The 15251-nt window shown below is 43.7% G+C and overlaps 1 protein-coding gene across 4 annotated transcripts in view; it reads left to right on the forward strand.

Annotated features, from left to right (window-relative positions):
* Positions 1 to 15251, forward strand: part of PTPN2 (protein tyrosine phosphatase non-receptor type 2) — a 93919-nt gene that overhangs the window by 43770 nt on the left and 34898 nt on the right. For 3 of the 4 annotated variants that reach the window (XR_005749485.1, XM_040353926.1, XM_040353927.1), the window contains exons 3-4: positions 5091 to 5191; positions 11358 to 11456. Coding sequence is in view for 3 of the 4 variants with exons in the window: in XM_040353926.1 (XP_040209860.1) it covers positions 5091 to 5191; positions 11358 to 11456 (200 nt within the window). In the remaining variant the exon portion in view is untranslated. The remainder of the gene's footprint in view (positions 1 to 5090; positions 5192 to 11357; positions 11457 to 15251) is intronic. The other variant, XM_040353928.1, reaches the window with a different exon arrangement.

Consider the following 15251-nt stretch of genomic DNA (forward strand, 5'->3'; position numbering starts at 1 on the left):
TAAAAAAACTCAGGTCTGCCCAATTGACCTCCCTCCTTGACAAACTCCAGACCCTAGAGCTTCAACACAAGCAGACCCTGACGGACCCGCTGAGAATGGAACTTGATACCCTACGCACACAAGTCACTGACCTACTCACTTTTAAGGCCAAGTCTGTGCTCCAAATATCCCGCAGGAGGGTCTATGAGTCGGGCAACAATTGTGGCAGGCTCCTAGCACAATCCCTACGTTCCCAGAAAATGGCGTCTTGTATACCACATGTGCACACCCCGACGGGCCAAAAGGTCGCCATGCCTGAGCAAATATCGCAGGAATTCAAATCCTACTACGAGGCCCTTTACAATTTACACATGACACCCCCAACATTGGATCGGATGACAGACTACATAACTACCTCATGCATGCCCACTTTACCTACTGAGGCACACAACCTACTAGAAGACCCGATCACGCTGCCTGAACTGCAACAGGCGTTGGGGAGTTCCAATCTGGGGCAAGCCCCTGGGCCAGATGGCTTCACCCTCCAGTATTACAAGACATTACTACCATCCCTAGGTGTCCATCTATTTAACCTGCTTAACGGCCTTACCAAGGGGGATACAGTACATACCACCACGTTACAGGCGCAGATCACTGTCATCCCTAAAGAGGGTAGGGACCCGACGAACTGCGGGAGCTATCGACCCATATCCCTTCTTAATATGGACCTTAAATTATTCACAAAACTTTTGGCCACTAGACTACAATCCCACCTACCCCACTTAATACATTTAGATCAAGTGGGTTTTGTCCCAACCAGAGAGGCAAGGGACAATACCACAAAAGTCCTGAACTTACTCTATTTGGCCAACCGCACTAAGACACCTAGTGTCTTTATAGGCACAGACAATGAAAAAGCTTTGACCGGGTTAACTGGGCCTTCATGTTCGCCACGCTACGTCACATAGGCCTGGGTCAACATATGTTAAGTTGGATCTCTGCAACATACGCAACAACGTCGGCCAGAGTCAGAGCTAATGGAGTGCTTTCTGACTCCTTTCCGATCACTAACAGGACGAGGCAGGGCTGTCCGCTGTCTCCCCTGTTGTTTGCCCTCTCGTTGGAGCCATTCCTGTGTCACGTATGATTAAACTCTAACATCTCAGGAGTAAAGATCAACCAAACTCAACATAAGGTGTCGGCCTACGCCGACGATCTTATATTCACACTAGCTTCACCCTCCGTCTTGCTCCCACACCTGCTTCGGGAATTTGAATTGTATGGGGCCCTCTCCAACCTGAAAATTAACTATACTAAATCGAAAGCGATGGGAGTGGGGATACCGCCAACACAACTCGCGCACTTACAATCCTACTTTAAATTGAAATGGACGATGACCACCTTAAATTACCTGGGCATGCACGTCCCTCGTACATTCTCCTAACTATTTGAACTCCATTCCCCCCCCCCCCTGTTGCCGTTGGTTCGGGCATTGTTGAACCAATGGCACACGGGCCTACATTAGTGGATAGGCCGCTGTAACATCCTGAAAATGACGATCCTTACGAAATTCCTCTAAATTATGCAAGCACTACCTATCCATATTTCCGCACCCTTCTTTAGACCGGTGCAAGCCACATTTACGGAATTTATCTGGGCCAAGAAGAGACCGCGTCTCTCTTATAAGCTCCTAGTTCTGCCGAAATGTCACGGGGGTCTGGCTGTACCAGACATCCGTGTCTATCACCAGGCAGTACACCTAGGGTGGCTCATAGACTGGTGCCACCACCTAGAAACCAAGCTCTGGACACAATTGGAACAGAGCCAAAGCACAATACCTCTCAGCAGAGCACCCTGGTGCTACGCAACCCTACCGGCAGAGACCAAGTGCCACCCACTGATCGGCAACACAACGCGAGTCTGCGCTCACTACCATCAGTATCTTCCCCCAACTCACCTTTATACCCCATATTGGGAAATCCTGGGTTTTCACCGGGGATGCAGGACGCATCCTTTCCGGAGACTGGGGGAGGCGGGCTTTCATCAGGCATCCCATTTTAGTGCTGATGGTCGTTGGCTCAGTATTGCTGACCTCTCCGACCCCTAGGGCCCTTTTCGCTTGGACTTTCTAAGGTCCCGTCAACTGGCTCACTTCCTGCATTTCTTGAGGCCCCCTGCTGCCAATGATCAGCCTCTTACAACGGTGGAGGAACTCTGTAACACCTCGGGTGCCATATCACATACACTCCCTGGCCTACAGCCTTCTAAACTTGCCACAGGTAGATTTCCAACCCCCAGGGCTCATTCAATGGGAAATTGACCTAAATTGTCACTTCAATGAGCCCAGAAGTCAGTGAATCCTGAGATTTACGCTTAAGTCCTCCATATGTGCTAAAATACAGGAGACAAACTACAAGCTCTTGTCAAGGTGGTACAGGACCCCTTCGTTGCTCCACAGGTTCTTTCCGGCGACGTCGGACATTTGCTGGCGCTGCCGGGCAGACAAGGGCACGTTGGTACATATCTTCTGGTCCTGCCCCAGTCTGAAACACTTCAGGCAAGTGATACAAGAGGTGGTTCAGAAATTCACAGAACGCACCATCCCAGACGAGCCAGCATTTTTTTTTTCTCCTCCATGCATCTACCATCCCGGAGAAGGTATACAAAAAGTCAGTGATGAGACACCTAGACGCAGCCAAGGCCATCATACCGCTACTCTGGAAAGCCACATGTCCACCAACGGTGTCCTTGTGGCTCACGAAAGTGGAGGAAATAAAGCACATGGAGGATCTTATTTTCACAGCACAAAATAGACGGGAAACATTTAAGAACACTTGGCAGATGTGGAACATTTTCATATATTCAACTGAGGGCCAGGCGCTGAGAGAACCAGCTGCTACTGTGTGAACATGCCTCCCCCAAACTGGTTTTCTCTCACATCCTGACATTGCTACTATGGACGACCTTGGTTTCTGTACGGAAGCAACCCCCCTGGCATCCTTTCAAGGGAGGGACCAGAATATCTCCCCCTCCCCCTCTCTCTAAATAAAAATGACCTTTTACAACCCCTTTTTAAGGTGTTTTTCAGGCGTTTTGCTTCAGGTGGGAAAAAAGGCTCAGATGTGAACAGGTGCCATTGAAATGAATGGGATTTTGCTTATGCAGGGTTTTTTTCGGGTGTTAATTATGAGCTGAAATCGCTCAGGTGTGAATGCAGCCTTAGCCTTTAGCCGATGTAATGTTCTGTAACTGCAATGCAATATGGCTACCTGGAGGTCTTCTGTACTCAGAATGTGTAATTTACTTTGCCATTCATTCAATTAGTCCTCATCACTACAGGTTATGTATGGAGCCCAGTTTGCATCCTTAGGCTCCCTCCATGAAGCTTTGGGATATTCTGGGCCCATTTTAAACTTCTATAACTTGTATACAAAGTAGTAAAAAAAAGTTGTATAAACTATACGGAAACTTCAAACTTTGGTTTGGTCACAGAAGTTTTTGGATTACCTTTTGTGCATGAGAGTTGAGGAATAAGTTATTTACAGTGGTTCTAAAGGCATGAGGTTTTTACCTTTTTAATGCAGTCTTTTTACCTTTTAAAGTGTATGTAAACCCTTGCATATATCCTGTAAAGTGAACAGCCTCAGATGAAACACAAACTAAGGGTGTTTGTTTTTTATTACATTTTTTAAACATGTATATCTGCTGTCTTCGGCAGCAGTGAAGCCTGTGCATACAGGATTTAAACCCGATTCATAAAATTTGAGCTGGGCACACATCTGAAGTTTTCTTATCTCCCTTTAAAGCACTATGTCCCGTAGCTGTCTCTTGCTCAGTTCTTTTGTTATCAGCCTGTTAACTTCTGATAAGTTCTCAGTCAACTGACATAAAAGAAGCTGGAGTTTTGCATTGGGGAGGATGCTATGAATTAGAGTGCTGAACTATTCAATGAACCATTCTGAAAGTCTCCACCTAATGAGAAGGGGTATGTGCCTTTCCTCCAATCGGCTGTATGCCCAGACTTCACTGTAGTGCTGAACAGGAAGAGAAAATCTCCTAAAATGATCTTAACTTTCTAAAGTGTATGTGTGTATGTGTGTGTGTGTGTGTATGTGTATGTGTGTGTGTGTATGTGTGTATGTGTATGTATATATATATGTATATATATATATATATATATATATATATATATATATATATATATATATATATAATATTATGCTGAAGTCAGCAGATATGCATGTAAAACTTTTATGAAGGGAGATTTGTTTCATCTGTGTATCATCTGAGGCTGTTCACTTCACTGGGTATATGTGAGGGTAAGCATCCACTTTATGGTAAACTCTCCATGATCAGCCCTCCCAAAATACTTACCTGAGTTGTAGATCAATCCCCTGCTGTGGCTGAGATTGGCAGCGCTGCTCGCTCTCCTCTCTCACAGGCACAGAGACGGCAATAGGAGCCATTGGCTCTGCCTCCTGCTGCAGTCAATCAACTCGTGCACGGAGGGGATAAGGCTGAGCTGTACTGTTTGTGTATAGATGCACAAAGCCTGGCCTGGAAGCGAGCCTGTCCCCATAGCAAGTGGCTTGAAGAGGGGGAGATGACTGCACCAGTGGGGGGATCCCAGAGGAGGAGGAGGAGGTTTGGGGCCGCCCTGTACAATACCATTGCACAGAGCAGGTAGGTATAACATGGTTTTTAGTTTAATTTTAAATAAAATACATTGAGATTATATATATATATATATATAGATAGATATATATCTCAATCTATTTATTATTCGCTATCTTTACAACCACTTTGGTGTTCATAGCCCGGCCCCATTTCCAGTTTTAGAATACATAAAGGCCAGTCAGATTTGAGATGACCATTGGCCCTTGGGCTACACACCTAATGTGCCTTCCTGTAAGTATTTTTTTTTTTTTTTTAGGTTTAATGCAGGAAATGGGGTCTTAATGAATAATTGAGCAAAAGCCATCAGAACTCTCATTTAAAATGAAAATTAGTTTCTGTAACCAGAAGCTTTAAATGTGTTATAAAGAGAACGAGTGACGTATTTACTTTTAGAAGTATTTACTTTACCATCCCTACTTCCCCTCTCCTTACAGATGACCATAGCCGTGTCAAGCTGCAGAATGTGGATAATGATTATATCAATGCCAGTCTTGTGGTTGTTGAAGAAGCTCAAAGGAATTACATTCTAACACAGGTAAGTGTGTGGCTTGTTGGTCTTTTTTTTTTTTTTTTAGTGCAGGAATTTGTTAAATGTTTTGTGAAGATAGTTGTGAATGGCTATGACTGGTCAGGATGTCACAGCTGTGTCTGTTGCACTGTCTGTATTCTCCCCTAGCACTCTTTTGCTGGACCTAGTGCTACAGTTACGACTAGGCCAGTAAAAGTTTTTCTTAAAGCGGAGTTCCACCCTAAAATGCAACTTCTGCTTTTTGGAATCCTCCCCCCTCCAGTGTCACATTTGGCACCTTTTAGGGGGGAGAAGATGCCTGTCTAATACAGGTGTTTTACTCCCACTTCCGGACATAGATATCCGAGCCACCCGTGGGTATATACGCCACTTCCAGCACCTTCTCTGCCCCCCCCCTCGCTGTCTTCTAGGAGATGCACATGTCCCAGAAGACAGCAGAGACCAGTGGGATTGTGCAGTGCAAGTCACGCATGCGCAGTAGGGAACCAGGAAGTGAAGCCGCAAGGCTTCACTTCCTGATTCTCTTACTGAAGATGGCGGCGGCAGCTGCCGAGGGACAGATCGGCTTTGGGTGTCAACATCGTGGGTGCCCTGGACAGCTAAGTGTCCATATATTAAAAGTCAGCAGCTGCAGTCTTTGTAGCTGCTGACTTTAAAAAAAAAAAAAAATAATAATTTGCCGGAAGCCGCTTTAAGCACATGTTGAGATTAAAAAAATTCTGGCTGATAGTTTGCTGAGAAGCTTGTTGACTTCATGCTATCGTCTATTTGTGTTACTACAGCTCCAACCATTATTGTAAAAATTATGTCAGCAGCTACAAAAACTGTAGCTGCTGACTTTTAGTGAGCAGCTCTGTCCACCCAAAACCTTTTTTCCACCTATCTTCGATCCTTGGCATCAATATCTTAACTGTGTTGGCACCTGGTTGTGACAGCTTGCGCCTTCAGCTTGGGCCTTATTGCCCATTGTGAATGGTGCCGCAGCCTTCTGGGACCTTTTGCGTGTCAGACTGCGGGGAGGGGGAAAGGAGAACTTTTGCTCAGATTGCCTAGGTGATTCGAGCAGAAGTGCGAGCGGGTACTTGTCAAAACCAGGTACTCGTGCACCCCCCAAAAGTGCAGTTTCTGAAAGAAGGGGGAGGAGGCCTCAAAGCAGACCCCTTATGAGCGAAGCTCCGCTCTAAGCCCTCATGTGACTCATTTTTATCTAGTTGTGCGATGACTGTGTGCAGCCACTACGGAGTTTGGAGCTCAGCTGGAATTCCACTTTAAGGTGATCATAAGGTTGTCTCTCTAGAACAGGGGTCTCAAACTGTCGGCAATCCAGCGGTTGTAAAACAAGTACCATGAGGCATTGACAGGTGCATGATGGGACTATTAGTTTTGCAACAGCTGGAGGGCTGCCAGTTTGAGACCCCTGCTCTAGAAAATGAGCAGCGCTTTTGCTGAAATGAATATAGGTTCTGTCACAAAAAGGCAGTTTGTTAAAGCCTTAAAAGCAATAGCTGAATAAAGAATTGATAAAAAAAAGCAGTAGCTGAAATCCTAGTGAGGAGCAATTCCTTAAGTTTGCAATTGAAAGCAGTACTTTCTGCTTACAACTATTTCTGCGAGGAACTGCAGTCTGCTCACATAATTTGTAATAAAAACATCTTTGCCATTCCAAAGCTTCCCTCCAACCACTTATTTATATATATTGTGATTCTGTACTTGCCAAATATGCTGCAGAAATCTCCCTCCACTTAGTCTGGCTGCAACCATTAACTGTGGGCAGCTGCCTGTTCACTTCCTGGATTTACAGATGCACAGAGGCACACCTCCAACTCTGCAGCTCTCATTGGCCCTCTTCTAACTCACCCCCTCCCTTTCCTGGCAAACTCTCAGGTGAGTTGGAGAGAGAGCTGTGCATGATGTCATAAACCTAGGCTTTTTACCAGACAAACAGGAAGTGGGTCGTATAAGGGCTGTATAATGGCTGGGCTGTATAAGGCGTTTACTCATTTACTAGCAGAACAAAATGTTTTGCTGTCCAAAGTTAAAACAACAAGGGCAGAAGATTTAATAGATGGAAAGATGAAACAAATTACTGAAGTTCTGCTCTAAGTTAGTTTTGTTTTTACAGGGCACTTTCCCACTTTGCCTCATAATCGAGGTTTCTTTTTCACACTGGGGAAGGGTAGTTCGCCCCCCCCCCCCCCCTTTTTTTTTTTTTTTTTTTTTTTTTATTTAACTTTTTTTTTTTTTTCGCTTCCTGCATCTATCCATTGTCCAATCCTACCCTTCCTGGCTGCTGGCACACCAATCTTCCTGCACCTCTGCATCCTTCCAAAACGCACTTCCCAAGGACAAAGTCCCTCCAAGCCCGATCAAAACCTCCAAAGACACAATCTCACCCCAACGCCCTGAAACCCTCCTATCCATATAGTGTCCCCAATGGCACCATCCCATTAAATGGTTTCATTCTGTTTTCCCTGCCACCCCTTCAGAATCTTTTCTTTCATCATACCTCTGATTGCCACAGTTCTCTTCCTGCACACCACTCCAATCTCCACTACCACAACAACCTTTCAGCTCAACTCACTTTTGCTTACTCAGCCCTCCCCCTTCCCCACATCCACATTTGCAGGGCGAGCGTGTATCTCCCAAACTGAGACACACTCCATGTTAATGCTGGTTGCCCACTACCTGCTGTATCCCACAGTAGGTTATGGCTAGCTGGGTTCAAGACAAAGGCCTTTGCACGGAGTGCATCTCAGCTTGGGAGAGCTGTGTGCGGCTTATAGTTTTTTTTAGAGGTTTATGTTCAATAGCCAACAAAAAATCAAAGCCTGGAAAAACTGTCTTTTGTCTATACTTGGCAAGAACTTTTAAAGCATAAGTTCACCTCTTTATAAAAAAAAAAGTTTGTATTTATTCAAAGATCCTACATAGCATTGCAGTCACGATCAGCAGATAGCAGGTGTAGTCGCAGATTCCCACCATAACTGTCAGCTCATATGGGCAGGAAAATCGATGCACTACGTGAGCACTCGCCAGCACCCTCATTGAGAATTGCAAGCTGTCAGCCATAATGGCTGAAGGTACTTGTAGGCATTCATTCACAGGAAACGGTAAATGATGCGGCCATTCTATGTTCAAGTTGTGGTGATGGGTGCAGGGAGAACATCCCCCACCTGCTGTCGGAAGGGGAGGAGAGGCTGCAGATGCTGGAACATGTTGCATGTTCCACACTTAACAGATGTAACATGTTTAGAAGGTGAACTTCTCCTTTACAAATTGGGGTCCTACAGGTCCGCCCTACACTTTTTGAAACCTGCACCGAGATCGTCACTTGTTCCTATTTCAAAAAGATTACCTGGCTGCTTAGTGCCTTTTTTAGCTGTCCTCTTGCCCTCAGATAGTTGCCAGGGCTCTACAGGAGCCAGTGGGTCAGGGGGGCTTGGCACTTTCTGACCTTCGTAAGTAGTATTTGGCTGGGCAAATGGTCTTTTTCTTGTAGGTGACTGGTCGCAGATGATTGTGACGCTGATACAGAGTTGAAAGCCGCACTGGTGGGGTTTCATGAGGGTTTAAAAGTCTTCCTTTGCGGGGGCCTCAAACACCCCATACCACCACTGACTTACTGAAAACTAAGTGCTTAGGGGCAGGCCCACAAACTTATCTCGAATGGGGTATAGGGTTTGACCCTGTTAAGCTTTTGTGGCTATATCTTCTTTGATTGAGTGGCCTTCCCTGATGCTAGTGACTGTGGGCTGCTAGGGAAATAAAGGCAATTAGAGATGTTGTGTCCGAAGGTAAACTAATGACCTTTGATCAACTTTGGGAAAAATGTGCACTTCTTAATTGGTACTTATAAATATGTCACACTTTTTTTTTTTTTTGTCACAATCTGACACCTTGCTCAATTTGGTGACTCGGCCCTCCACTATTAGAAACGTTTTTGTGTGCTGATTCATTGGTGAAAACTGATTGAAGTGTACAATTATTGTTTTCGATCAGTCCGCTTCCAATTTTATAATTTATTGTCTTGTATGTTCAATTGAGAATTGTAGAGAGACGTGGGCGACTGATGTACTTGATTTACAGGGAGGTGATTGGGACGATGTGGGACTACCCATTTTTAACACCTTGTATCTGCAAGAGATCTTTTGATCTAGCACATAATCGTATGTATTGTAATGTTTATCCATTTATCAGTCCCCTGTGGCAGAATGCTGGGAATGTACTTTCTCCCCAGTGGATTTCTCTTGCGTCTTTTGGCATTGTACCTTAATCCAACAATATTGGAAAGATGTCACTCATGTTATAATGAATGTCAGGGCTCTTCCAGTTACGTTGACCATCCCAGTATGTTTGTTGGAGGGGCTTGCTGACACGGTGGCCCATAGAACTTTTTTGAGCATACTGCTTACTGCTATTTGACATGAAAGCTTCCGGTCCTCGCTCCAGATTGTACAGCCATGTCTGGTGGATTCCAATCGGGGTTCAGCTGGGTGAGAGGTCTCTTTTAATACACTTACAATTAGGGTTGTCCCGATACCACTTTTTTTAGGACCGAGTACAAGTACCGATACTTTTTTTCAAGTAGTCGCCGATACCGAATACCGATACTTTTTTTAATGTCATGTGACCGTTTTCAAACCACAATACAGACCAAAGATATTTTCTTTAGAATTATGAAGAACTGGTACATCATGGTGTGGGGCTGTTTTTTTAGCATACGGTACTGGAAAACTACATATCATTGAAGGAGTGATCACTGTCAGTGCAGCTCATCGGTGCCAGTGCCCAAAAGTGCAGCTAGCCAGTGCCACCTATCAGTGCAGATCAGTGCCCATTAGTGCATCAGTGCAGGGAGGCAGCTTATTAGTGCATCTCATCAGTGCCACCCAATCAATGCCAGTGCCACCTATCAGTGCCATCCATTTATGAGTGCCATTCAATCAATGCCAGTGCCACCTATCAGTGCCATCCAATTTGTGTTCGATGTCACAAAAAAAAAAAAAAAAGTATTCTATTTTGGTATCGGGAGTATTTGCGCGAGTACGAGTACTAGTGCAAATACTCGGTATCGGTCCCGATACCGATACTGGTATCGGTATCTGGACAACCCTACTTACAATGTGTGAGCAAGCGTAATAAACCACAAACCTCACACAAAGCAATCCTATACATCCGAGGTAATGGCAGCCTCTGTCTATCTCTGTGCCTGCCACATACCACCAACACGTTTCACCAAGCTCACAGGCCTAGTCATAAACCTCCATGACTAGGTCCTATGGGTGGAGTGAAATGCATTGGTGGTGTGTGGTTGGGACAGAGACTCTGAGCCTGCTATTACCTCTTTGATGTATAGGATTGCTTGGTGTGCGGCTCAGGGTACATTGCTTTGCGTGAAAGCCAAAGCAACCATAATACATTGGGGGGGGGGGGGTGGATTCATGGCTTCCACATTAAAGTTTTTAAAAGGACTGGTGATTGCCACGCTGCCATTCTGTAAAGCCACGTATCTGAATTGGGGCTGTCCAGACAAATTTGACAAGGTATGGAGTAGCTGCATGTCTACATCTGAGACAAATGGTTAGTCCACCTTCATACCTGTGGTGTTTGATTGTAGAGCCGGGCTGAGCAGTGTTCTGTGACTTGACAGGGACCGATATCTAATCTGTTTTCTAAGAAAGAAGCTGTAACCCGGAATCCTGACTAATTCAGGTTGCTATTACATGGAATGGGGATGCATTTTCTTGGAACTAAGAGGGACTTGGTGTTCTGGCTACTTTTTTCATTGTAATTTACACTGGTACACACTACTGTAATGAATGGGGATAATATTGCCTAAAGAGGCATGGGTGGTGTTTATGGCAGTTGGGTCCTGTGTGACCGGTTTTGCTGTCAATTGGTTCTACTTTTATTTTTATTTTTTTGTATTCCTTTTTTTATTTTTTTTATATTGTAAAATTAAATAAAAGATCAAAATTTAGATATTGGTTTTGATGTCACTAGTTGCCATGGAGCCAATAAGCTGATTGTTGGAAGTCTTTAAATGTAGTAGGATGACAAATGCACTTTATGTCTTCAATTTTTGTTTCCGTCAAGAATGCATTTAAGAAAATTTGGCTATTTATTTTTTAGGGTGATCACTGTTAATGGCTCTTGTTGCTTCTCTTCTCAGGGCCCTCTCCCCAACACCTGCTGTCACTTCTGGTTAATGGTGTGGCAGCAGAAAAGCAAAGCAATTGTAATGCTGAACCGAGTCATTGAGAAGGATGCGGTGAGTGTAGTAGTCAGTCTTCTTTCTCGGAAATGGATTCATGTTCTTGCAGTTACAATCAGTTTCACATCTCCATCTGCTGTTTCTCTTTATAGCATTTATTTCCTGGCCCTAGATTGTGTCACCAGTCAGATGCATACTATCCTGGGCTGCTGAGGCTTGCATACAGTATATTCTGGAAATGGATCCCGAGAACCTAAATTGAATCAATTCATCCATATTAGCCAGCAATTTAAAGACTTGCAATGGATTTTACAAACTTGAAAGCATAGCTGAATAATGACTGAAGCACAGCCTGTGTTTGAAGCCAAGTGAATAGACCAAAGACTACCCTATCCTATTCAAGATGGCTTTTTTTTTTTCTTTTCTTTTTTTTTCAAAGCTGGGGATAATGCTATTTAGGCTGCATTCACACCTGATTGTTTCAAAGTCATGTTTTATTGCAACTTTTGTCACGATTTTGTTTAGGTCACCAATGTAAAACAGAAAAACGCCTGTACTCTGCCATACTCAGCTCATATTTTTTTATTTTTTTTGAGCTTGGGGCATTTTTCAGGAGTTTTGCTTCTGGTGATAAAGCTCAGGTGCCAATGAAATTAATGGTATTTTGTTTGGGTGTTTTTCCGGACCTTTTTTTGAGCTGAAAATGCTCAGCAACCTAAGGGCCCTTTCACACGAGCTGATCAATTTTTAGGGGCTTTGTGGGGATCGCGCCGTTGATCCCCGCTGAGCCAGAGGATGACAAGTCCGTCTCTGCACACTGTGCAGAAACAGGCCAGTCAGATTTTTGCTTTCCTTTATGGGGGGATTGGATGAAAACTAACCATCCGATCCGCCAGACTGATGGAAAATAGGGGTTCCATCCGTATGGATTTCGGATTGGGGCAGATGAGATGTCAGTGGACATGTCACCGCTGACATTCGTCGATCCATAGACCTGCATGGAGCGTCTTTTCAGGTCAGCCTGAAAAACTGACAGGTGGATCTGAACGGTCTGCCCATGTGAAAGAGCCCTTAGGGGATGGAAGGATGTGAAAATAAAAAGTTAGAAGCCAATTGATTACCATGCACAGTTGCTCCAGTTTTGACAAATTCCCCTCAATGAATTGTTTCCCATCACAGACGGCTGACCATACTTCCTCAAAGAACAGCTGTCCTTTTGTGTTCACAGAATGCCGTAAACAAGCAAAATAGAGAATTGTTAATATCAAAATGGCCATTATAGCATTATTAGTATTGCTTTGCTTAGTTTAGCGAAGAACACTGGTGTGCTTTTCAGTGTGAAGCTGCTGGAAGATGGGGGATCTGAAGGGAAAAATATGCTGGGAGTAGAAGGAAACAAACCTGGGAATTAGTGTTCCTAAACGCAGGACTCTGCATTCACTATATCTGGTATCCCACAGTACACAGAACATAGAAATACAATTTAAATGGGAATAGAATGTATCACGCACATAGTGGTCATGTGGATACATAAAAAATGAGTGTGTCACGTCCTAAATACATTTGAAAGAGAAAAGACCTATGGGCAAGTCATGGACTTTTAGGCACTTTAGTCTGGTAAGGATATAGTCAAAAAAAAGGTTTTTTTTTGTTAATCTTAAAGATTTATTACAAAATGTATACATATAAAAACCCAGTTCCCTAGGAACTGTACAACATCTCAAACTTGACAGCATTGTATTGAACCTTCAAGACCAGCAGGAAAAATATATTGGATGGATCCTGAAAGGAATTGAGGAACAGCACACTTGATGTCTGTGAGTTGGTATACACAACGCTGTGGCTTGACATGTTTCGCGCCGAGTTTAGCGCTTCTTCATAAAGCCTCTATTTTAAGTTTGATAGATTAGTGGAGCAAAAACAGTAATGCCGGGTTATGAATACTCATAAAAAGTTGCCAACAAATAGGGCAATAGTGCTTATAATCAAGTAATAACAAAGACCATGAGATCTAGCACAGATGAATGAATCCATGTAACACTTCAGCGTTGGGGTAGATTGAGTCCTCAAAGTAACAGGCATTAAAGACAACAAATTGTATGCAGTCCGTAGCGTGTATAGTAGCTACCATAGGCTGGCACAGAGGTCCACTATAAACGGAGCAGTGCTGGCGTAATGGATCCACAGGCCTCCCGGGAGACCGCCGCAGTGGAACACAGAGGGTACAAAGTATTTGGGTATAACGTTGACTGCTCATGTGGATGATTTGGTGGAGGCCAATTATGATTCATTCCTCAATAACCTTGGTAAAACACTGCAGGATTTGTCCTGGAAGGAATCCACTTGGTCTGGCCGCCTAGCGGCCCTAAAAATGATGGTATTGCCTCAGTTTATATATCTATTTAGGAACCTTCCTATACCGGTCCCAGATAGGTTTTTCCATAAGGCACAATCCCTGGTAAATAAATATCTTTGGCGGGGACAAAACGCTAGATGTGCCTTCCTAAAATTGTTGAAATCTAGAGTGGCAGGTGGGGTAGGTCATGTTCTTATCAAGGCTTACCACACAGCGGCTCTTTTAGCTCAACTGAAATACTGGTTTCCAGGTGAGATAACTTCTAGGTGGCATGAATTGGAGTCCTTTCAGTGTCCTAATTCCTATACTTATGGTTTATTACTGTCTAGCAAATTCTTAACTATATTTCCGCCTAACCTATCACCCACTGTACTTGCCTCTCTTCAGGCTTGGAGGAGGCTTTTGAATGAGTCTTTAGTAGACGCTAACCCTAAGCCCATCTATCTCCCTATTACGAGCTTGCTCCTATTTATCCCGGACTTAAATATTAATAATTGGAAATCTTTGGGTATATCTACTATTGCAGATTTGCGCTTAGGACCTGCTACTAAATCTTTTCGATCGAATATGGCCTAGACCCTAAAGATTACTATACTTATAACCGAATATCACATTTGTTGGCCACTCCAATTGAGACGTCTACTGATGTTCCATGGTGAGCATTTCTCTACTTAACCAATGCCAACACTTCCATTAAAGGTATATCCCTTTTTTATAGCCTTATGGTACAAAAAAATGTTTTCACCAAAACCCCTTCCATGAGAACCTGGGAACTAGACATGGATTACCACTATACATTTGACCAGTGGGAATCTGCTGTCACATATATCTATAAGGCCACTATAAGAGCCAATTTATGGGAATTATCTAAAAAAATATTACTACTGTGGTACATGACTCCCACTTGACTGGCCGGTTTTGATAAGTCAGTCTCACCACTCTGTTGGAGACAATGTGGCCGTAGAGGCTCCTTGATCCATATTCTGGGAAACTGTCCTTTTTGTTAAAGAATTATTGGGCAGGGATTTTTAATCTCTTAGAACTGACCAAATCCCATACAATATAGGATTAGCAATCCTGTCTTTCGGTATAGATGCAGTTCCTTGTACCCATAGGAACGTTGTATCTCATGTTTTACTAAGTGCAAGATTAGTGCTGGTGAGGCGCTGGAGAACAGTGGAGCTTCCTACGCTTATGGATGGGGTGAGGTCCACTAATCTTCATATCACGTACGAGACTATGTTCGAAGCCTCACAAAATAAGTATGATGCCAAAAGTCGAGTCTGGAGACCCTGGAGGGACTGGTATAGGAACAATATGGCTAAACTATAATTTCTGACATACATTTCTAAATTCTGCATCCAACTTATCTTTAACTTATCTTTTCCTTTTCTATTCACTCTTTTTTTTCTCTTTTCTCATGATCTTCCCTTTTATTGAGTTCACTGTGGACATATACAGCTACTTTTGTGTTTTTTTTTTTGTTTTTTTTTTTG

The sequence above is a fragment of the Rana temporaria genome, chromosome 5, assembly GCF_905171775.1.
Source record: "Rana temporaria chromosome 5, aRanTem1.1, whole genome shotgun sequence".
NCBI classification, from domain to species: Eukaryota; Metazoa; Chordata; class Amphibia; order Anura; family Ranidae; genus Rana; species Rana temporaria.